Source organism: Cyprinus carpio, chromosome A10 (assembly GCF_018340385.1).
Source record: "Cyprinus carpio isolate SPL01 chromosome A10, ASM1834038v1, whole genome shotgun sequence".
Lineage (NCBI taxonomy): Eukaryota > Metazoa > Chordata > Actinopteri > Cypriniformes > Cyprinidae > Cyprinus > Cyprinus carpio.
The window spans coordinates 15,833,257-15,848,611 of record NC_056581.1 but is presented as its reverse complement, the minus strand read 5'-3'; the positions used below and the strand labels follow the sequence as shown (position 1 = coordinate 15,848,611).

General features: G+C 34.9%; 4 protein-coding genes across 9 annotated transcripts in view; 2 read left to right on the top strand and 2 right to left on the bottom strand.

Moving 5' to 3' along the window:
* Window positions 1-590: 590 nt before the first annotated feature.
* Window positions 591-5,987, bottom strand: LOC109065572 (transmembrane protein 120B-like). 2 transcript variants are annotated; one of them, XM_042765396.1, is made up of 12 exons: window positions 5,844-5,987; window positions 4,895-5,013; window positions 4,688-4,804; window positions 4,524-4,583; window positions 4,347-4,442; window positions 4,180-4,269; window positions 3,082-3,148; window positions 2,931-2,991; window positions 2,756-2,848; window positions 2,559-2,623; window positions 1,709-1,831; window positions 591-1,615 (listed from the first exon to the last, which is right to left on the bottom strand). In XM_042765396.1, exons 1-12 carry the CDS (start codon window positions 5,961-5,963, stop codon window positions 1,502-1,504), a joined length of 1,125 nt encoding a protein of 374 aa, XP_042621330.1. In that variant the 5' UTR covers window positions 5,964-5,987; the 3' UTR covers window positions 591-1,501. The 2 variants fall into 2 exon arrangements, with proteins under 2 accessions (XP_042621330.1, XP_042621331.1); XM_042765397.1 differs by having other exon boundaries at window positions 1,763-1,831.
* Window positions 5,988-6,039: 52 nt separating this feature from the next.
* LOC109065586 (MORN repeat-containing protein 3) lies at window positions 6,040-9,991 on the top strand. The gene is made up of 6 exons (XM_019082552.2): window positions 6,040-6,191; window positions 6,359-6,504; window positions 6,748-6,905; window positions 6,978-7,137; window positions 8,313-8,497; window positions 8,699-9,991. The coding sequence occupies exons 2-6, from the start codon at window positions 6,360-6,362 to the stop codon at window positions 8,819-8,821; spliced, it is 771 nt and encodes a 256-aa protein (XP_018938097.1). The 5' UTR covers window positions 6,040-6,191; window position 6,359; the 3' UTR covers window positions 8,822-9,991.
* Window positions 9,992-10,383: 392 nt separating this feature from the next.
* LOC109065590 (ORAI calcium release-activated calcium modulator 1b) lies at window positions 10,384-12,294 on the bottom strand. Its single transcript, XM_019082560.2, has 2 exons — window positions 12,165-12,294; window positions 10,384-11,270 (listed from the first exon to the last, which is right to left on the bottom strand). Exons 1-2 carry the CDS (start codon window positions 12,282-12,284, stop codon window positions 10,722-10,724), a joined length of 669 nt encoding a protein of 222 aa, XP_018938105.1. The 5' UTR covers window positions 12,285-12,294; the 3' UTR covers window positions 10,384-10,721.
* Window positions 11,910-15,355, top strand: part of LOC109065515 (lysine-specific demethylase 2B-like) — a 28,540-nt gene continuing 25,094 nt past the window's right edge. Inside the window, exons 1-2 of one of the 5 annotated variants that reach the window (XM_042765387.1) lie at window positions 11,910-11,932; window positions 14,950-15,094. In XM_042765387.1, the coding sequence (XP_042621321.1) occupies window positions 11,927-11,932; window positions 14,950-15,094 (151 nt within the window). In that variant the 5' untranslated portion in view covers window positions 11,910-11,926. Of the gene's footprint in view, window positions 11,933-12,366; window positions 12,498-14,151; window positions 14,193-14,241; window positions 14,451-14,949; window positions 15,095-15,355 lie in introns of those variants that run through there. The other 4 variants (XM_042765389.1, XM_042765388.1, XM_042765386.1 and 1 more) reach the window with 4 other exon arrangements.

Below are 15,355 nucleotides of genomic sequence, written 5' to 3'. Positions count from 1 at the left end.
TTATGATTATAGCGTTATAAACGGTAATTTATAACACTAATATAATAACAATTTATTTTATTTACATAAATTATGATTATAATATATAATTATAAATATTTATAATATATAGTTTAAATATTGTATTCTATAAATACGGTATATTTGTAACACTAATATAATAACAAATAAAACAGTAACCATTAAATAAAGCTCTAAAATTGGATATAATAATATTAATAATAGCTAGACACTAGACTACACAGAGCTTTATAAATAAACGAGTAAATAATAAATACAATCGCTGTTATAGCATCTTTATATTACATAAGTAGAAGCACATGCTTCACTCTTGCTCCCTCTGCTGGTAACAGATTTCCACACGAGGCCATTGCATCAGATTTCATTTATTTGCTGTATAGCAGCAGAAGGGCAATAGAAATCCAGCTTAATATCTAATCGGCCCTTTGGAAACCTTCTTTTCCTCCAGTCTCAAGGCTTATTTTAGGTTCAAGCAAAAGGTGCAGTTATTTGTTTCAACACAAAACACTTACAAAATCACACTGTGAAGAGTGACAACTATTACACATGATTTAGGCAGTGGTTAATTGTGCAATAAAGCATTTCCCAGCATGAGAATTGCATTTAATTACAGGTTTTTGCTTCAGGTAGAGTTCACTGAGCCTATGAAATTCCAAACAACTTGTAACACTTGGGTTCTAGGCTAAACTAAACCAGGTGTGAAGAAGCAAAGGAGAGCATTAAGGCAAACAAATTATCCAGTAACCAAATGCAACTTATGTCACTACTAATCTACATCTTGGATGGCCTGAGGGTGAGTAAGTTCTAATCAAATTTCATTTTTGGGTGAACTATTTCTTTAGTTCAAGAGTTTGGCCTTGCTCAAGCACTGTACTAACAAGCCACAACATGCAAAACACACCTTTCCCTTGAAGTTGCATTGCATCAATGCTTTCCCGTAACATAAAATCTTGAATATGCTTCAGCTAAAATGCCTTGTATAAGAACAAGTACTTTAATCAATATCCAGCTTTAAAAAATAAATAAAAAAAACCTCATAACAAATCCCTTTGAGATGCTGCAATGAACTGAGCATCTACAGTTCTATAGCTTTTCTGCTGCATTGCATAAACTTTAAAATGTGGCTTATTGTAAACATATTCATGCACAGGAACAAAACAAAAGTGAACTAAAGTCTCCTCACTTATTGAGTATACAGTGTCTGAAGGTTGTCAGTGGCTTCTAGCCCAAACATTACCCTCTAATTGCTGTGATTGCATAAATAAAAGCAAAAACAACATGGCAGGCGATAGGGCAACGTGACACGAAATCTTGAGTTTCACTGCCGCTGCTGAAACGAGTTCGCGGAGACGTCAACATCTTCCTCCAACCCTCTCCAAACAGACACTTATAGACGAAACAGTTTTGTGCGCTTTGAAGTTCAGTTCTGTGACTTTCACACTGGCCTCGCTGCGTATGAAATCTTCCAGTTGGCGTCTCGTCAGTTATTTTTAACCTTTTCTTTGTTCTTCTGGAGCTTCTGGTGGACCACTTTCAGAGTAGTGAGGAAATTTCCCAAGAACAGGACGAGAAACGTCAAGGCCAACATGAACACCTGGAAAACGAAACATTTAAGTGCAAAAATCAGTTTGCGATACTGGCAAAATTAATAACAGTATTGGATGAGAAATGTGCAGAAGACCAATACTTGGGGTTTTGAGCAATAATAGTGATGTCTGACAACTTCAGCTGCTCTCTTTACCTGCCATTCCTTGCAGTCATCACGGGCAGACAACTTAAAAAGACACACAGCATTGTACAGCTGCCAAAACTGACCAGAGGAGAGAAAACAACACAATTCTCTTACATGCCGGTCAATAGAATCAATATATACCAGTACTGTTCAAAAGTTTAGGGTTGGTAAATCTTCTAAATGTTTTTGAAAGAAGTCTCTTCTGCTCACCAAAGGCTGCATATATTCAACCAAAAATAAAGTAATAACAGTAATATTTCAAAATATTATTGCAATTTAAAATAGCTGTTTTCTATTTCAGCATATTATAAAATATAATTTATTCCTGTGATGCAAAGCTGAATTTTCAGCATCATTACTCCAGTCTTTAGTATTACATTTAATATGCTGATTTGCTGCTCAAGAAACATTTCTTATAATGTTGCAAACAGTTGTGCTGCTTCATATTTTTGTGGAAACCGTGATAGATTTTTCCAGGATTCTTTCATGAATAAAAAGTTTTTATTTTAACCTTTTGTATCATTATAAATGTCTCTACTGTCCCTTTTGATCCATTTAATGTGTCTTTGCCAAACAGAAGTCTTGATTTCTTTCAAAAAAAAAAAAAAAAAAAAAAAAAAAAAAAAAAACTTTTAAAAATCCACACAGTCATATGTTATGAACTCCATAGATGTTACACTGTCAAATGCACAACAATTTTCACAGACAAACTTTTTAAGACGACTTTAAGGTTGCATAAGAATCAACATAAAAAATAAAAAAGATACACAAAAATGAAAGGCAACAGTTAAATGCTGGTACTCACGTGGCCAAAGAATAGAAACGGAAGGAGGAATGTAAGCCCTCTCCACATCCACGACTGAAAGCCCTCTGTAAGAGTAACACGAGAGGTCAGTCTGGGGTCTGACTTCAGGCCAAACATGTAACATCTGCAGTGTGAAACCATGACATCATCCAGATCAACATTTCTCCCAGGATTCAAATCAAAGTCACAATTCTTACCCACTGTCAGGTCCAGCTGGTTTCTTTCCCCCAGAGCCCGTAACCGATACAAGCAGCCTCTCTGATAATAATACTGAAGAAACTGCACACAACCTGCCAGAGAAACATAAACCATCACATTAAACGTTCTAACAACAAACACAAGACAAATAAATAATGAATAGATTATACTCACTCTGATAGATGGAGAAAGCCAGGAACTGACTTCTGAACATCTGATACATTGGACCTTCTGGTTAAAAGACAGAAACAGAGAGTGTTGATGAAATACAAGCCGGTGATGGGAAAAAATTATTACATTATATGATTTGTGGCCAGAACACTTACCATGTCAACATAACACCTGATAAAAAGGTTGAGACGTAGTGATGTGACACCCACCAACCTTTAATTCTAGTAAGAAATAATAAATAAATACAACGTAAATCATAATCATGCTTCATAATACACTAAACAATGACATAAACTGAATAAAATCAATAAAATACATTAAAATAAACAAAAACAACCAAATAAATATCACAGCCAAACAAACAAACAAGATAATAAAATACCACAACCAAATAAATAAACAGAACAAACAAAGTGCTACAACCAAATAAACACACAAAAAAACAAATATACACAACCAAATACAGTAAGTAAAAACAAACAAAATACTACAGCTAAACAAATAAATAAAAATAAAATACTACAACCAAATAAATAAACAGAACAATGTGCTACAACCAAATAAACACACAGAAAAATAAAAATATCACAACCAAATAAATAAATAATAATAATAATAATAATAATAATTCCACAACCAAATAAAATAAATAAATAAATAAATAATAAAAATGAAATACTACAACCAAATAAATAAACAGAACAAAGTGCTACAACCAAATAAACACACAGAAAAATAAAAATATCACAACCAAATAAATAAATAATAATAATTCCACAACCAAATAAAATAAATAAATAAATAAATAATAAAAATGAAATACTACAACCAAATAAATAAACAGAACAAAGTACTACAACCAAATAAACACAAAAAACACAACCAAATAAATAAGTAAAAACAAACAAAGTACTACAACTAACTAAATAAATAATAATTCCACAACCAAATAAATAAACAAACAAACAAAATACTATTAAAAATTTCAGATAAAGAAAACACTGAAACCAAATAAATAAATAAACAAACAAATAAAATACTACAACCAACCAAACAAACAAATGAAATAATACCACCAAAGTTAATTTAAATTTATTTTGAGCATTTTGCCCCGAAACACATTTTTAGCTGGTAGAATAGATGGAGGACAGGAAAATACTGGGAAAAGAGATTCAAACCTGAATCTCCCAATAGCACCACAGCTAACCATTAAGTCATAGCACTGATCAAATGTATTTTAAACTGAACTCACCGTGACCCATTGCTCATGAGGATACTCTCTCTTATTGTCAATGTGCAATAATACCACACTAATAAAAAGTTGAAGATTTCATCGATAACCCTGCGAATGGAACGTTAAATTATTAATAACATTAAATTAAATTAATAACATTAAATTATTCAGATCTCTCATCTTACCGGTAGTTGAAAAGGAAGAGGCAGGTGACGGCACCAAACATTAGTATTATAGTCATATAAAGTTTGAACTTCTCATATTCATCTTTGTACGCAAACCTGTCGTGTAAAACACAAAATCAGCAATTCTGTACTGGGAAATCTCTCTCTGCTCAATGGCCATGCTCACATCTGACTCACTTGGCTTGGTTGCTGAGGAGCGTGACATTCACATTTCCAAGTACTAAATTTAAGTACAATCTGAAAGAAGACAGTAGTTCTCAGATAGTAGAAAAGCCTCAAAACCAAACCTCACAACTGTGGTATTATAAATAACACACTCAGACGGAAGAACTACAACTCACCCATTTTTCTTCGGCAAATATGCCTCCATGTCAAAAAAGACATTTTGCCTTTCTTTAATTTGGACCTGCAGGTCATTTATCACCTCCGTTTCTTTGTCACTGCGAGTTTTCGTACACCTGTTTTAAACATAAAAGAAGAAAGATCCGCTTACATCATTGTGAATGTGTCCTCAGGATCTTTAGTAACATCTGAAACTCGGCTCATACTTATGAAGACCATGCTTGAGGTCTTTCAGGGCTTTTCTTTGTTTGGTAATGGCACTGCTGCATATGGCCTGCAGGTTCGTCAGCTCCTCCAGCTTCTGTCTGTAGACTTTGTGCGTTTCCTAAAACACAAAACACACTGCAAGTCAAAATAAAATCAGAGTCATTTCCTGATACATGCATGACCTTTCAATGGGCACGTGGCATCCTCTGGATGCTCCATTTGAAGCATGAGGTATTTCAAACATGAGAAGGACATTTTAAACATGGGCCGATCCTTTCTAACAACTCTTACCAGCCCCGGTGACAGATGACAGCTGAGTGGTGATGAATACTGAATGACTACCATATTCACCTACGACGGTTAAATTATAAATGATGGCAATACTATGGTTCTTTGATTTGTACCACAGTACTGAATAATTTTTCATGGTACTCCATGGTATGTATTAAAACAACAACAACAACATAGTATTACCATGGTATCCTGCCCTAAAAAAAGCACTTTTTTAGTAATATTCAAACCCCTGGAGCTCCATGAACTTCAAAGTCTAGAGCTTCGCCATCCTGTAATCTACCTCTGTCTATCACGAAACATAGATATCATCATTTTTACAGTTGAGTAACAACTCTTGGTTAACATCTAACCTGGTTTAACCAGTTAAATCCGCGAATCATTATCAGATCTTCTTTACTAACGCACCAAATTTATTAAAAGAATAAAATATACACACGAATATATTGAGTCATATATGAGTCAAATGTTTTTGAGAACTGATGCCGGCTTAATACACATGTACAGTAACAAAAGGAAATGAGTTAATCTGATGAGCTAAAGCCTGTTAGCCGTGTCATAAACATCCAAAACAGACACATTTTCTTCCTTACTAACACAAGATTCATCCTTCGTCTATCGGACCACTAATATAAAACATATCCGCTCAGTTCAAACCTGTAATTGCTGATATTCTTGCTCTATTTCTGTCCATTCACTTTGACATCTCTCCAGTGACATTGTACCCGTCTGTGCTGGCGCTGCTCTGCCGCTCACTGCCGCTAGTAGGCGCGCCATCTATTTATATCAGCTCCGCTTCTTCACCCGTCCACCAATCACAGGCCAGCGTAAGATTCCGAGGATTACATCGCCACTACATGACTTGGAGCGTCCGCGAATAGAAGGCTTGTTGCTAGGTTACCGTACACGAATTCTTTTGACAGGTCGGTCGAGATCGAGCAGTTTGACGATTGCAGTTTAAATATAATTTGTTTTAAGTGATTTGGACGGTGAATTTGGTCACAGGTAAGGTCTGAGCAGGTGCTAATAGACCTACTTTATGATCACCTTACTTAACTTTTATTGTATTTACACTTTTTTTAGTGCAGACAAACCTACAAAAAGTACTTTAGCATGCTAGCATGCTCAAGCTAACAATATTTTAATGATAATAGTCAGCTTTTTATGTACAGTATGCCCTTCTTGAAGAGACCCCAGACTACAGAACCACTTGTAAAACTTTGGGACAAAAAGGCCCAAAAATGTGGCCCTCATCACACTGTGTATTCTGTCAATGGAGATCAATACACAGGCGAGTGGATGGATAATAAGAAACATGGTAATATTTATTTTGGATTGCATATTTAATGGCATGTTTTAAACTTTAGAGGCCCTGAGGATCACAGTAAGAAGCCGGGCAATTTTAATGGACAAGCCTTAATTTAATTTAATTTGTTATTTAGATGTGTTCTGCAGATTACATTATTTGTTTCTTGGAAACGCTGCTTATCAAAGCTGGATCTGGCAGAAAGATTTTCCCTCCATTAACAAAATGTTCCTGAACATAGCTTTTACTCTGAAGGAAAAGGAGCACAGGTTTGGAAGAAAACAGGAATGATCTATGATGGGGACTGGAGGTGTGGAAAGAGAGAAGGCTATGGGACCCTGAGCAAGACTGACCCTGAAACAAAAGAGTATGTGAGAGTTTATGTTGGTTCTTGGCGAAATGACAAGAAGGAAGTAAGTATCAAACACTTTGCCATCATATGGTCTGTAGTTAACACAAATACATTGTCAGCCTTTCGTTCAAAGGGTGCCGGGACATGTTTCTACAGTCCGTCTGCTTTCTATGAGGGGCAGTGGAGGGAAGATCAGAGGAGTGGATGGGGACGGATGCAGTATGAGAACGGGGAGCTGTATGAGGGAGAGTGGCTGAAGGACAAACATCACGGACAGGGTTTGCTTCTGCTAGGTACGGACTAAAAACTGTTTTCAGATGAGCCAGCCTGCATGGTGGACCTCACTAAAACATGCCCAGATCACTCACATTTGTCACAAAATTAAACAAACAAAAAATATATAAAAAATATTTGCATAAATAAACTGAAGCCTGTTTTTAGGAAAATTAACATCGCGTTGTAACATTACTTTTTATGACAAAAGTGCTCATTCTGCATACAGAAAAAAAGACCACATAAAATCATTACCACAGACACTACAGATATATCTATAAACAGAAATTAAACATTATAATACATACATAAAATATATATATATATATATATATATATATATATATATATATATATATATATATACAGTTACAGTGTTGTGACGTTATAATAAACGGTTTCATTGGTCTTCATGTTTTTGTTGTTTATGAGTTTGTTTCACTCAGTTCAGTTCATGGATCTCTCTCCTAATGAGCTGATGATCTGAATCAGGTGCGATAAATAAGGGAGACAAACAAAATGTGCAGAGTAGTGGGTCCCGAGGACTGGAGTTGAGAACCACTGATATATAATATGTATTTAAACATTAAGCAATACATATCTTTTATGCATTATTATTTGGTATTTATAAATCATACATACAATAAGTACCAATGAACTAAATTATTTTATTTAGCATTACAATTTATTTTATTTAAATAATAAATAAATGCAGTATATATATATATATATATATATATATATATATATATATATATATATATATGATAGTAATAATTATAAAAATTATTTAAAAAATTCACACACACACACACATAAATATATATATATATATATATATATATATATATATATATATATATTTATTTATATATATAAAATAAACATAATGCATACTGTATTTATCTATTTTTTGCAATATGGTAATTTGGTATTTATATATGATAAAGAACAATAAGATTTTATTTATCATGACATTTGTTATATAATACAATTATTATATATAAATGATAGTAATCATATTTTTTGTATTATAGTAATGAGAATTTGGAATTTTCTTAATTAAAATAATGATGTAATGCAAATAATCTTAATGGTCCTAAAAAATTGGCTTCAATTTCTCGCAGAAGAAAGCAGTGAAGTTTGAGCTGTGAATTATGATCCAGACATTTTTATCTTTTTTTTTTTTGCAAAGCTAATGGAAACCGCTTTGTGGGCACCTGGAGTGATGGACAGAAAAACGGACACGGCAAGTTCTACTACCTGGACAGAGGTCAGCTGTATGAAGGCTTTTGGGTTGATGGTGTTGCTAAGTGTGGAACAGTGTTTGATTTTGGGAGGGAAGCAGCGGTTAGACCAACAGTGTATCCAATTCCCAAGGTAAATGATTAACGCTGATGTTTGCTCATTTGCATGATTTCCATTTTAATAGTAATGCATAAAGCTTTCAGAGAATATAAGCTTTCAGTCATAGGTTCTGACCACTGTGACAGCTCAAAATGTTTCATCATTTTGCATGGTTTCTTACCAAATGCAGATTCAGAAATGCTGTGGATTACAACTCTGCTTTTATGTCCAAAGGTTTGCCTACAGGATTCACAGGCTGTGCTGATGGAGGCACAAGCGTATTTCACTGAGGACAAGGAGAAATCAACAGAGACCATGATTCCAAGTCACATAGTTGCTAGGCAATATGTACCTTGACAATATCCTGAAATCAAAAAAAGCAGACTAGTGCAGTGAAATACGTTTTATCAACCCCGCTCACGCACAATAAAAAGACTATCACACAATACATAAAAGCTGTTGGTACATTCTGCATCTACTAGTATTGAACAAAATGGCAAGATTTTGTTTTGGCAAGAAATGCATGTCATACATGATATAAAATAACACAAAAAGATGTCTGGTTGAAGTTGGTCTGATTAAGACTTTAATTAAAATGTATAAAACTGTGGGGTTTTAAATTCCAGCACATGCTGTGCACTAATAAAAAGAGCTTCTTAATCAAACTTTACACAAGCTGTTTGCACAAGATGGATATTATTTCACATACTTCTGAAAAAAAAAAAAAAAAAATCATTGTGTTTCAATTTGGCAATACTGAACATATTAATTTAATGTTGTTTTAATCATTTTCGTCAGTGCTACTAATGTAACTACATGCTTAAACGGTCCTCTGCTTAATAAACACTTTATAATTTGTTTGCTAGCATAATCACACAATCCTGCCAGTTCTTTAACTGTGACGGCTCTAATCACTTCCCTCCACCTTCAGAGTGAACAGAGGCCCCTTTAATGGGAAGCGGTTGCAAATACTACCAAAAAAGGTCAGATAAACATGTTGATAAAGTGCCTTTGTTTCTACTAAGATGTGCTCATTCAGGGGGTTCATTTAGGAAAACAGTTAATATTTGAGTTTGAATAAGACTATAATTTTTTTGGTTTTGATTCAGCTGTTCAACAGCAAAGCCCTGAATCAGAAAGCATCAAAATTATTTGGTCAAGTGGACATTAAAATGTCCCATGTACTGTAATAACTTCAAACACAGCCTCTGATCAGTATTTAAAAAAAGTGTTGTTGTAATATACACTAATGTCTGTAAGAATGTAGCTTGCCTTGTGTGAAAATAAAAACCTTATAAGTAACAAAATTGGCACAGCTGCCATACTGAAATTAAGGATTTTCCCTGTGGTGAATTAAAGGAATAGTTTACCCAAAAATGAAAATTGGCTCAAAAACTATTCAACCTCAGGTCACTCATGTAGATGAGTTTGGAGCAGTTTTTAGAAATTTAGACAAGAGAAATGTAGCATTACATCAAAACACGGATCCTCTGCAGTGAATGGCTGCCGTCAGAATGAGAGTGCAAACAGCTGATAAAAACATCACAATAATCCACAAAACTCCAGTCCATCAATTAACGTCTTGTGAAGTGAAACGCTGTGTGTTTGTAAGAACCAAATCACTTTAAACTTTCACTTCTGGCCAAAATACCAGTCCATAATTCATAATAATGCTTCATCCAGTGATAAAGTCCATCCCCTGTTGTCCTCATATTTCTCTCCTGATTCAGATGAGATAACTTTTTCACTGGATAAAGCAATATTATGGATAGGAGTCATATTTTAGCCATATTTTTAGTTAAAAATGTATTAACAATGGATTATTGTGATGTTTTTATCAGCTATTTAGACTCTCATTCTGACGGCACCCATTCACTGCAGAGGATCCATTGGTTAGCAAGTGATGGAATGCTACATTTCTCCAAATCTGTTCTGATGAAACAAATCTACATCTTGGATGGCCTGAGGGTGAGTACAGTTTCAGAAAATGTTCATTTTTGGGCAAACTATTCCAATAAAAAGAGAAAAAAACTGAAAAGAAAACATCTATAAAACATGCAGTGCATGCTTTCACATTTATCACAGCCTGTTATAAGTAAATCTAGCAGAAACAGTGGACAAATCCTCAACACATATAAAACTAGATGCTTTGGTGACCACATGCAACAAATATATCAATACTATGGTCAAAAATACAATGTGTTGCAATACACGACAAACCTAAAACATTAACAGAAGCTCTTTCCCAAACTCAAAACTAGGGGTAAAGGGAACCGGGAGACTGTAACGTAGACGACTCCCCTCGATGGTCCAATTCGTTCTGTAAGTCCTCCAACTCTTCTAACTCTTGAAACTGCCTGTCGGTCTTGTGGCTGACCAGTGAGCGGTAGAAATGCACAGCGAAGACAATAAAAACCAAGCCGAAAGGGACCATGATGGAGGTAGACGTGATCGCAGCGGCCACCCCAGCGGATATAGTACCGTTTTTCTGGTCCTTCGGCTTAATGGGTAAAAACTTGACCCAGCACAACAGGACCACCTCGGCCAGGAAGAGCAATGTTCCAATGACTGTGGAGAAAGCCCAGGCCAGCTCGATGTGGCAATGCATTCTCTCGTGAGGAGACTCCTTCACAGAGTTGAGGTTGTGCACATTGCTGACAGCTTCGATGTTGGGCAGGATGCAGGTGCTCACCATGAGGGCAAACAGGTGGACGGCCACCAACACAGTGGTGCAAGCACTGAAAGCGATCAGCAGTCCTGGGGGATAGTCGTGACTGGTGTCCAGCTGTACTTCCACCATGGCCACCTGTTGAATGGAAGGAAAACACAGGTATAATGCAGTATAAATGCATCATATAGTCTTTGAACCCAACAAAAATTTTACTGTAATATCATATAATAACTCCATTAGACAGGAAACTTATTTAATTATTAAAATGTATCCATCTATCTATCCGGGAAGTGTTATAAAAATTATTAAAAAAAATGTTTATAGCTTATCTACCTGTAGATCTATAATAAATAACACATTATATATATATATATATATATATATATATATATATATATATATAAACATATAAAATTTAATTTTTAAATGTGATCAGATTGTTTAGAGCTTATCTGTAGGTCTGTCTATTTATCTATCTGGGAAGTGTTATAAACTATTTTAAAAACATCTATTTAAAATCTATTTAAATGTTTTTAGCTTTTTTTTTAACAAAGAATATTTACATGAAACAAAATGTGCATTTAGGTTTTAAGAAGATTAAAATGTTAATTTAAAGTTTATTATTAATATTATTATTATTATTATTATTATTAAAACGTCTCAAGAATCGGTTTGGCACCAAATTAAAGTGCACCCGACGAATCAAGAAGTTGAGGTCTTGGCTGCATCCGGGTAATATCCGTGTTTCTCGTGATGCCCTACATTAACATTACTAAGTACAAACTGCGGTCATGAATGTAAGTACAGTATCTAGTTGAGCATTAGCACAAGCTAAACAACTGTGGCTGTCAGTTTGTGATTGCAGATGCATCAAAAACCGCGAGTCATGCGCCTTTTGAAGCCAAAATATTCGCTTAAACTTATACAACATTGTTAAACGCGGTTTCTCTCTAACAACTCGGTGTTTATACTGCCGGTGCGAACTGAATATCCACAGCACTAAATAAACAGACGCGAAAAACAACTCACCATTGCGAAACCGGATAAAAGAGCAGACGTGCGACTGGACGCTTTGAGTTTGGCTCTGCTCAGGTAAAGCTTTCTCCAGGACAGAGCCTGCAGCGAATGCTCGTTCCGACTCATGTTCATCCGAGCAGAGATTATGAGACACTATCCGAGAGATTCAGCTGAACCGAGGCATTGCGCTGGGTTAATGGTGAATCTACAGCGCTGCGCCTGCACGAGACAGTCAGCTGGCTGGTTCAAGTGAAACTGGATGCATCGTGAAGGCATTACCCACAAGCCTTCGCGACAACACATTTGTTTACACGCTTATTAGTGTGAGAACAGAACAGAATCGATGTAGGTGAATATTTTGTATTGAATACTTTAACAAAATTATTATTATTATTATATTTTTTGTAAAATTCTTAGTAAATGGCTCATTTTAAAAATGTAATTTCATATGTATAAAATATTAATATCTTAAGCGTTTTCTGAATGCAACAACAAGAAATTTTACTTTGCCAGGAGGAAGCATTTTCTATATATATATATATATATATATATATATATATATATATATATATATTGTCTGTATGTATTTTTGTTTCTCCTATAATAGCAAATATCAGCATTAACAGCTATACTAGCAAATATTCACTTTTTATTTTTCATAAAAAATATAATTTTATTTTAATTAACACTACATATTTTTTTTAAGTTTAACAAATATGCACATTTTGATAAAAAAACTTTTTTTCATTAAAAAAATCTAAATTAATTTTAGTTAGTATTATGCATTATTAAAAAACTTTTCTATTTGTAAAAAAATTTTTTCTCCTTACTATATTAGCAAATATGCACATTTTGATGTCAACTTGGTTACTTTTAGCTTGTTAAAGTAATTAGTAAATAATAAATAAACAATGATAACAATGATCCACGTGATGTGTATGCAATGTTTTGATTCTGTTGACCGTGACGTCACGCGGTCCACTACACAAAAATGGTTCCTACTTAGTTTTCTATGGAAGGCAGATGGGGCCAAAAGTCTTGAAAAGGAACGCTTGAAATTTGTCCGCATCAACACACACAATTTGCCCGTGTTAACGCGGCAATTTTTAACACATTTCATTTGTACGTGTAGACACGCACATTTTGGCCGTGTTAAAGCGTCAGTTTTTGCTATGTTTATTTGGTACGTGTGAAAACACACAGTTTGACTGAATTAAGACGACAAATTTGAACGTGTTTCTCAACGCACACATTTTGGCCGTGTTAAAGTGGCAATTTTGAACATGTAATATTTTTTACCCTCATATTTATTTAGTTTATGGTCATTAATTAGTGTTGTAGCTAGTTAGTTAATACCTTTTGTTATTTATTTTCATTTGATAGTTATTACTCTTACTCCCAGGTCCGTGTATATTCTGGTCATTGGAACTGTTTTTTTTTCATGGGTAAAAAATTAGATTATGCCTTACTATTTGTTTCAAATGTGTGAGCGGCCCTGAAACACCCCTTTAATCCTCCATCTTCTGTACAAACACCGTGTACACAACAACCCCGAGTTTATTTTCAATCGGAGAGATGCGCGGCAGGTGAGCAATCCTAATTGAGATTGTAGATAGATTGTCAATGGTCCACTTGAGAGATAGGTGGCGGTAATGCACTTATAAGTCTGTGATCCGCCATAAAGCAAGAAGAAGAAAACATCTCATGTGCCAGCTGCTGAGAACTTGCTCAGGATACTTCTAACAGTTTGGACATTGCGTGAATCAGAGGTAAATATAAAAAACAATATAAATACTGTTAAGTTAACATATAAATGCTATTCAGTTTGTGTCTTTACACATCAATGTATCATCACGAGCCGCAGGGTTTAATTTGGTTTTGTTTTTTTTTTTTTTTTTTTTTTTTTTTTTTATTCTGTTTTAGCCGTGATTCCCATCCACTTCCATTATAAGACTGATAGACTGCAATGGTTTGTGTTAAAAATCTTCGTTTGTGTTCTACTGAAGAAACAAAGTCACCTACATCTCGGATGCCCTGGGGGTAAGCAGATAAACATCACATTTTCATTTTTGGGTGAACTATCCCTTTAACGCGAGCAAATTGTGTGTTGACATGGTCAAATTTCACGCGTTCCGTTTCAAGACTTTTGGCCCCGTTCGCCTTCCATAGTTTTCTATACAAGCAATCAAAGTGTGCACAACTTTACGCGTTAAATATGGTCCAAATAAAGCGCTGGGGGAAATAACACGGACGAAAGGCTCGGACATGGAGGCGTGTGCGGAATCCGGACGCAAACTGGTTTGTAGTTGAAGCTGTCCTCTCAAAGACTCGTTTTAAATCGCGGATTTCAGCCTCACATCGATATGCATTGTGTTTAGTGGCCTAAATCGGTGCGCATCACTGTAATACGAGAATTCGAGCGACATACGCCACACTAGTAGTTTAAATGCAATAACTCTCGGCTCGTAATGGTAAACAGGAAAGGGCACATGTTTCATAATATTACAAAGAGAGCAAGATGCTCCATATACAGACGCTCGTGCGAGACAGTACACATTGTTGCCCCGCGAGCCTCGTGTCTAATATTCATCGAGAAGTTTTAACTTGTTCACGCTGATTTGACATGTTTTAATTATATAACAGCTGCAAGATGGTCGACGATTAAGGCCTGGATGTTAATTATGGAATTTGACGTTCGTGCAAATAATATAGCATCCCAGCCCAGCGTTATATCTCACATCCGAGCACAGAATGAGGCAGGTTCTCTTCATCTTCATCATGTGTTGTTTTCATCCAGCGCTCGACCTGCAGAAGGATGTACGATGAGAACGAGGACTTGTCAGATGTGGAGGAAATTACAAACATCAGGGGCTTCAGCGTGGAGGACAAACTTGAGAGCAATTCATACAACAGTGAATTTGTTCAGTTTATGGAGGGAGAAGGTACATGTTCTTTTACTTTTTAGTGTTTATATTCTTTATGTATTATATTCTTATACACATATACAGTACAGGTCAAAAGTTTGGAAACATTACTATTTTTAATTTTTTTGAAAGAAGTCTCTTCTGCTCATCAAGCCTGCATTTATTTGATCAAAAATACAGAAAAAAACAGTAATATTGTGAAATATTATTACAACTTAAAATAATAGTTTTCTATGTGAATATACTTGAAAAAAATAATTTATTCCTGTGATGCAAAGC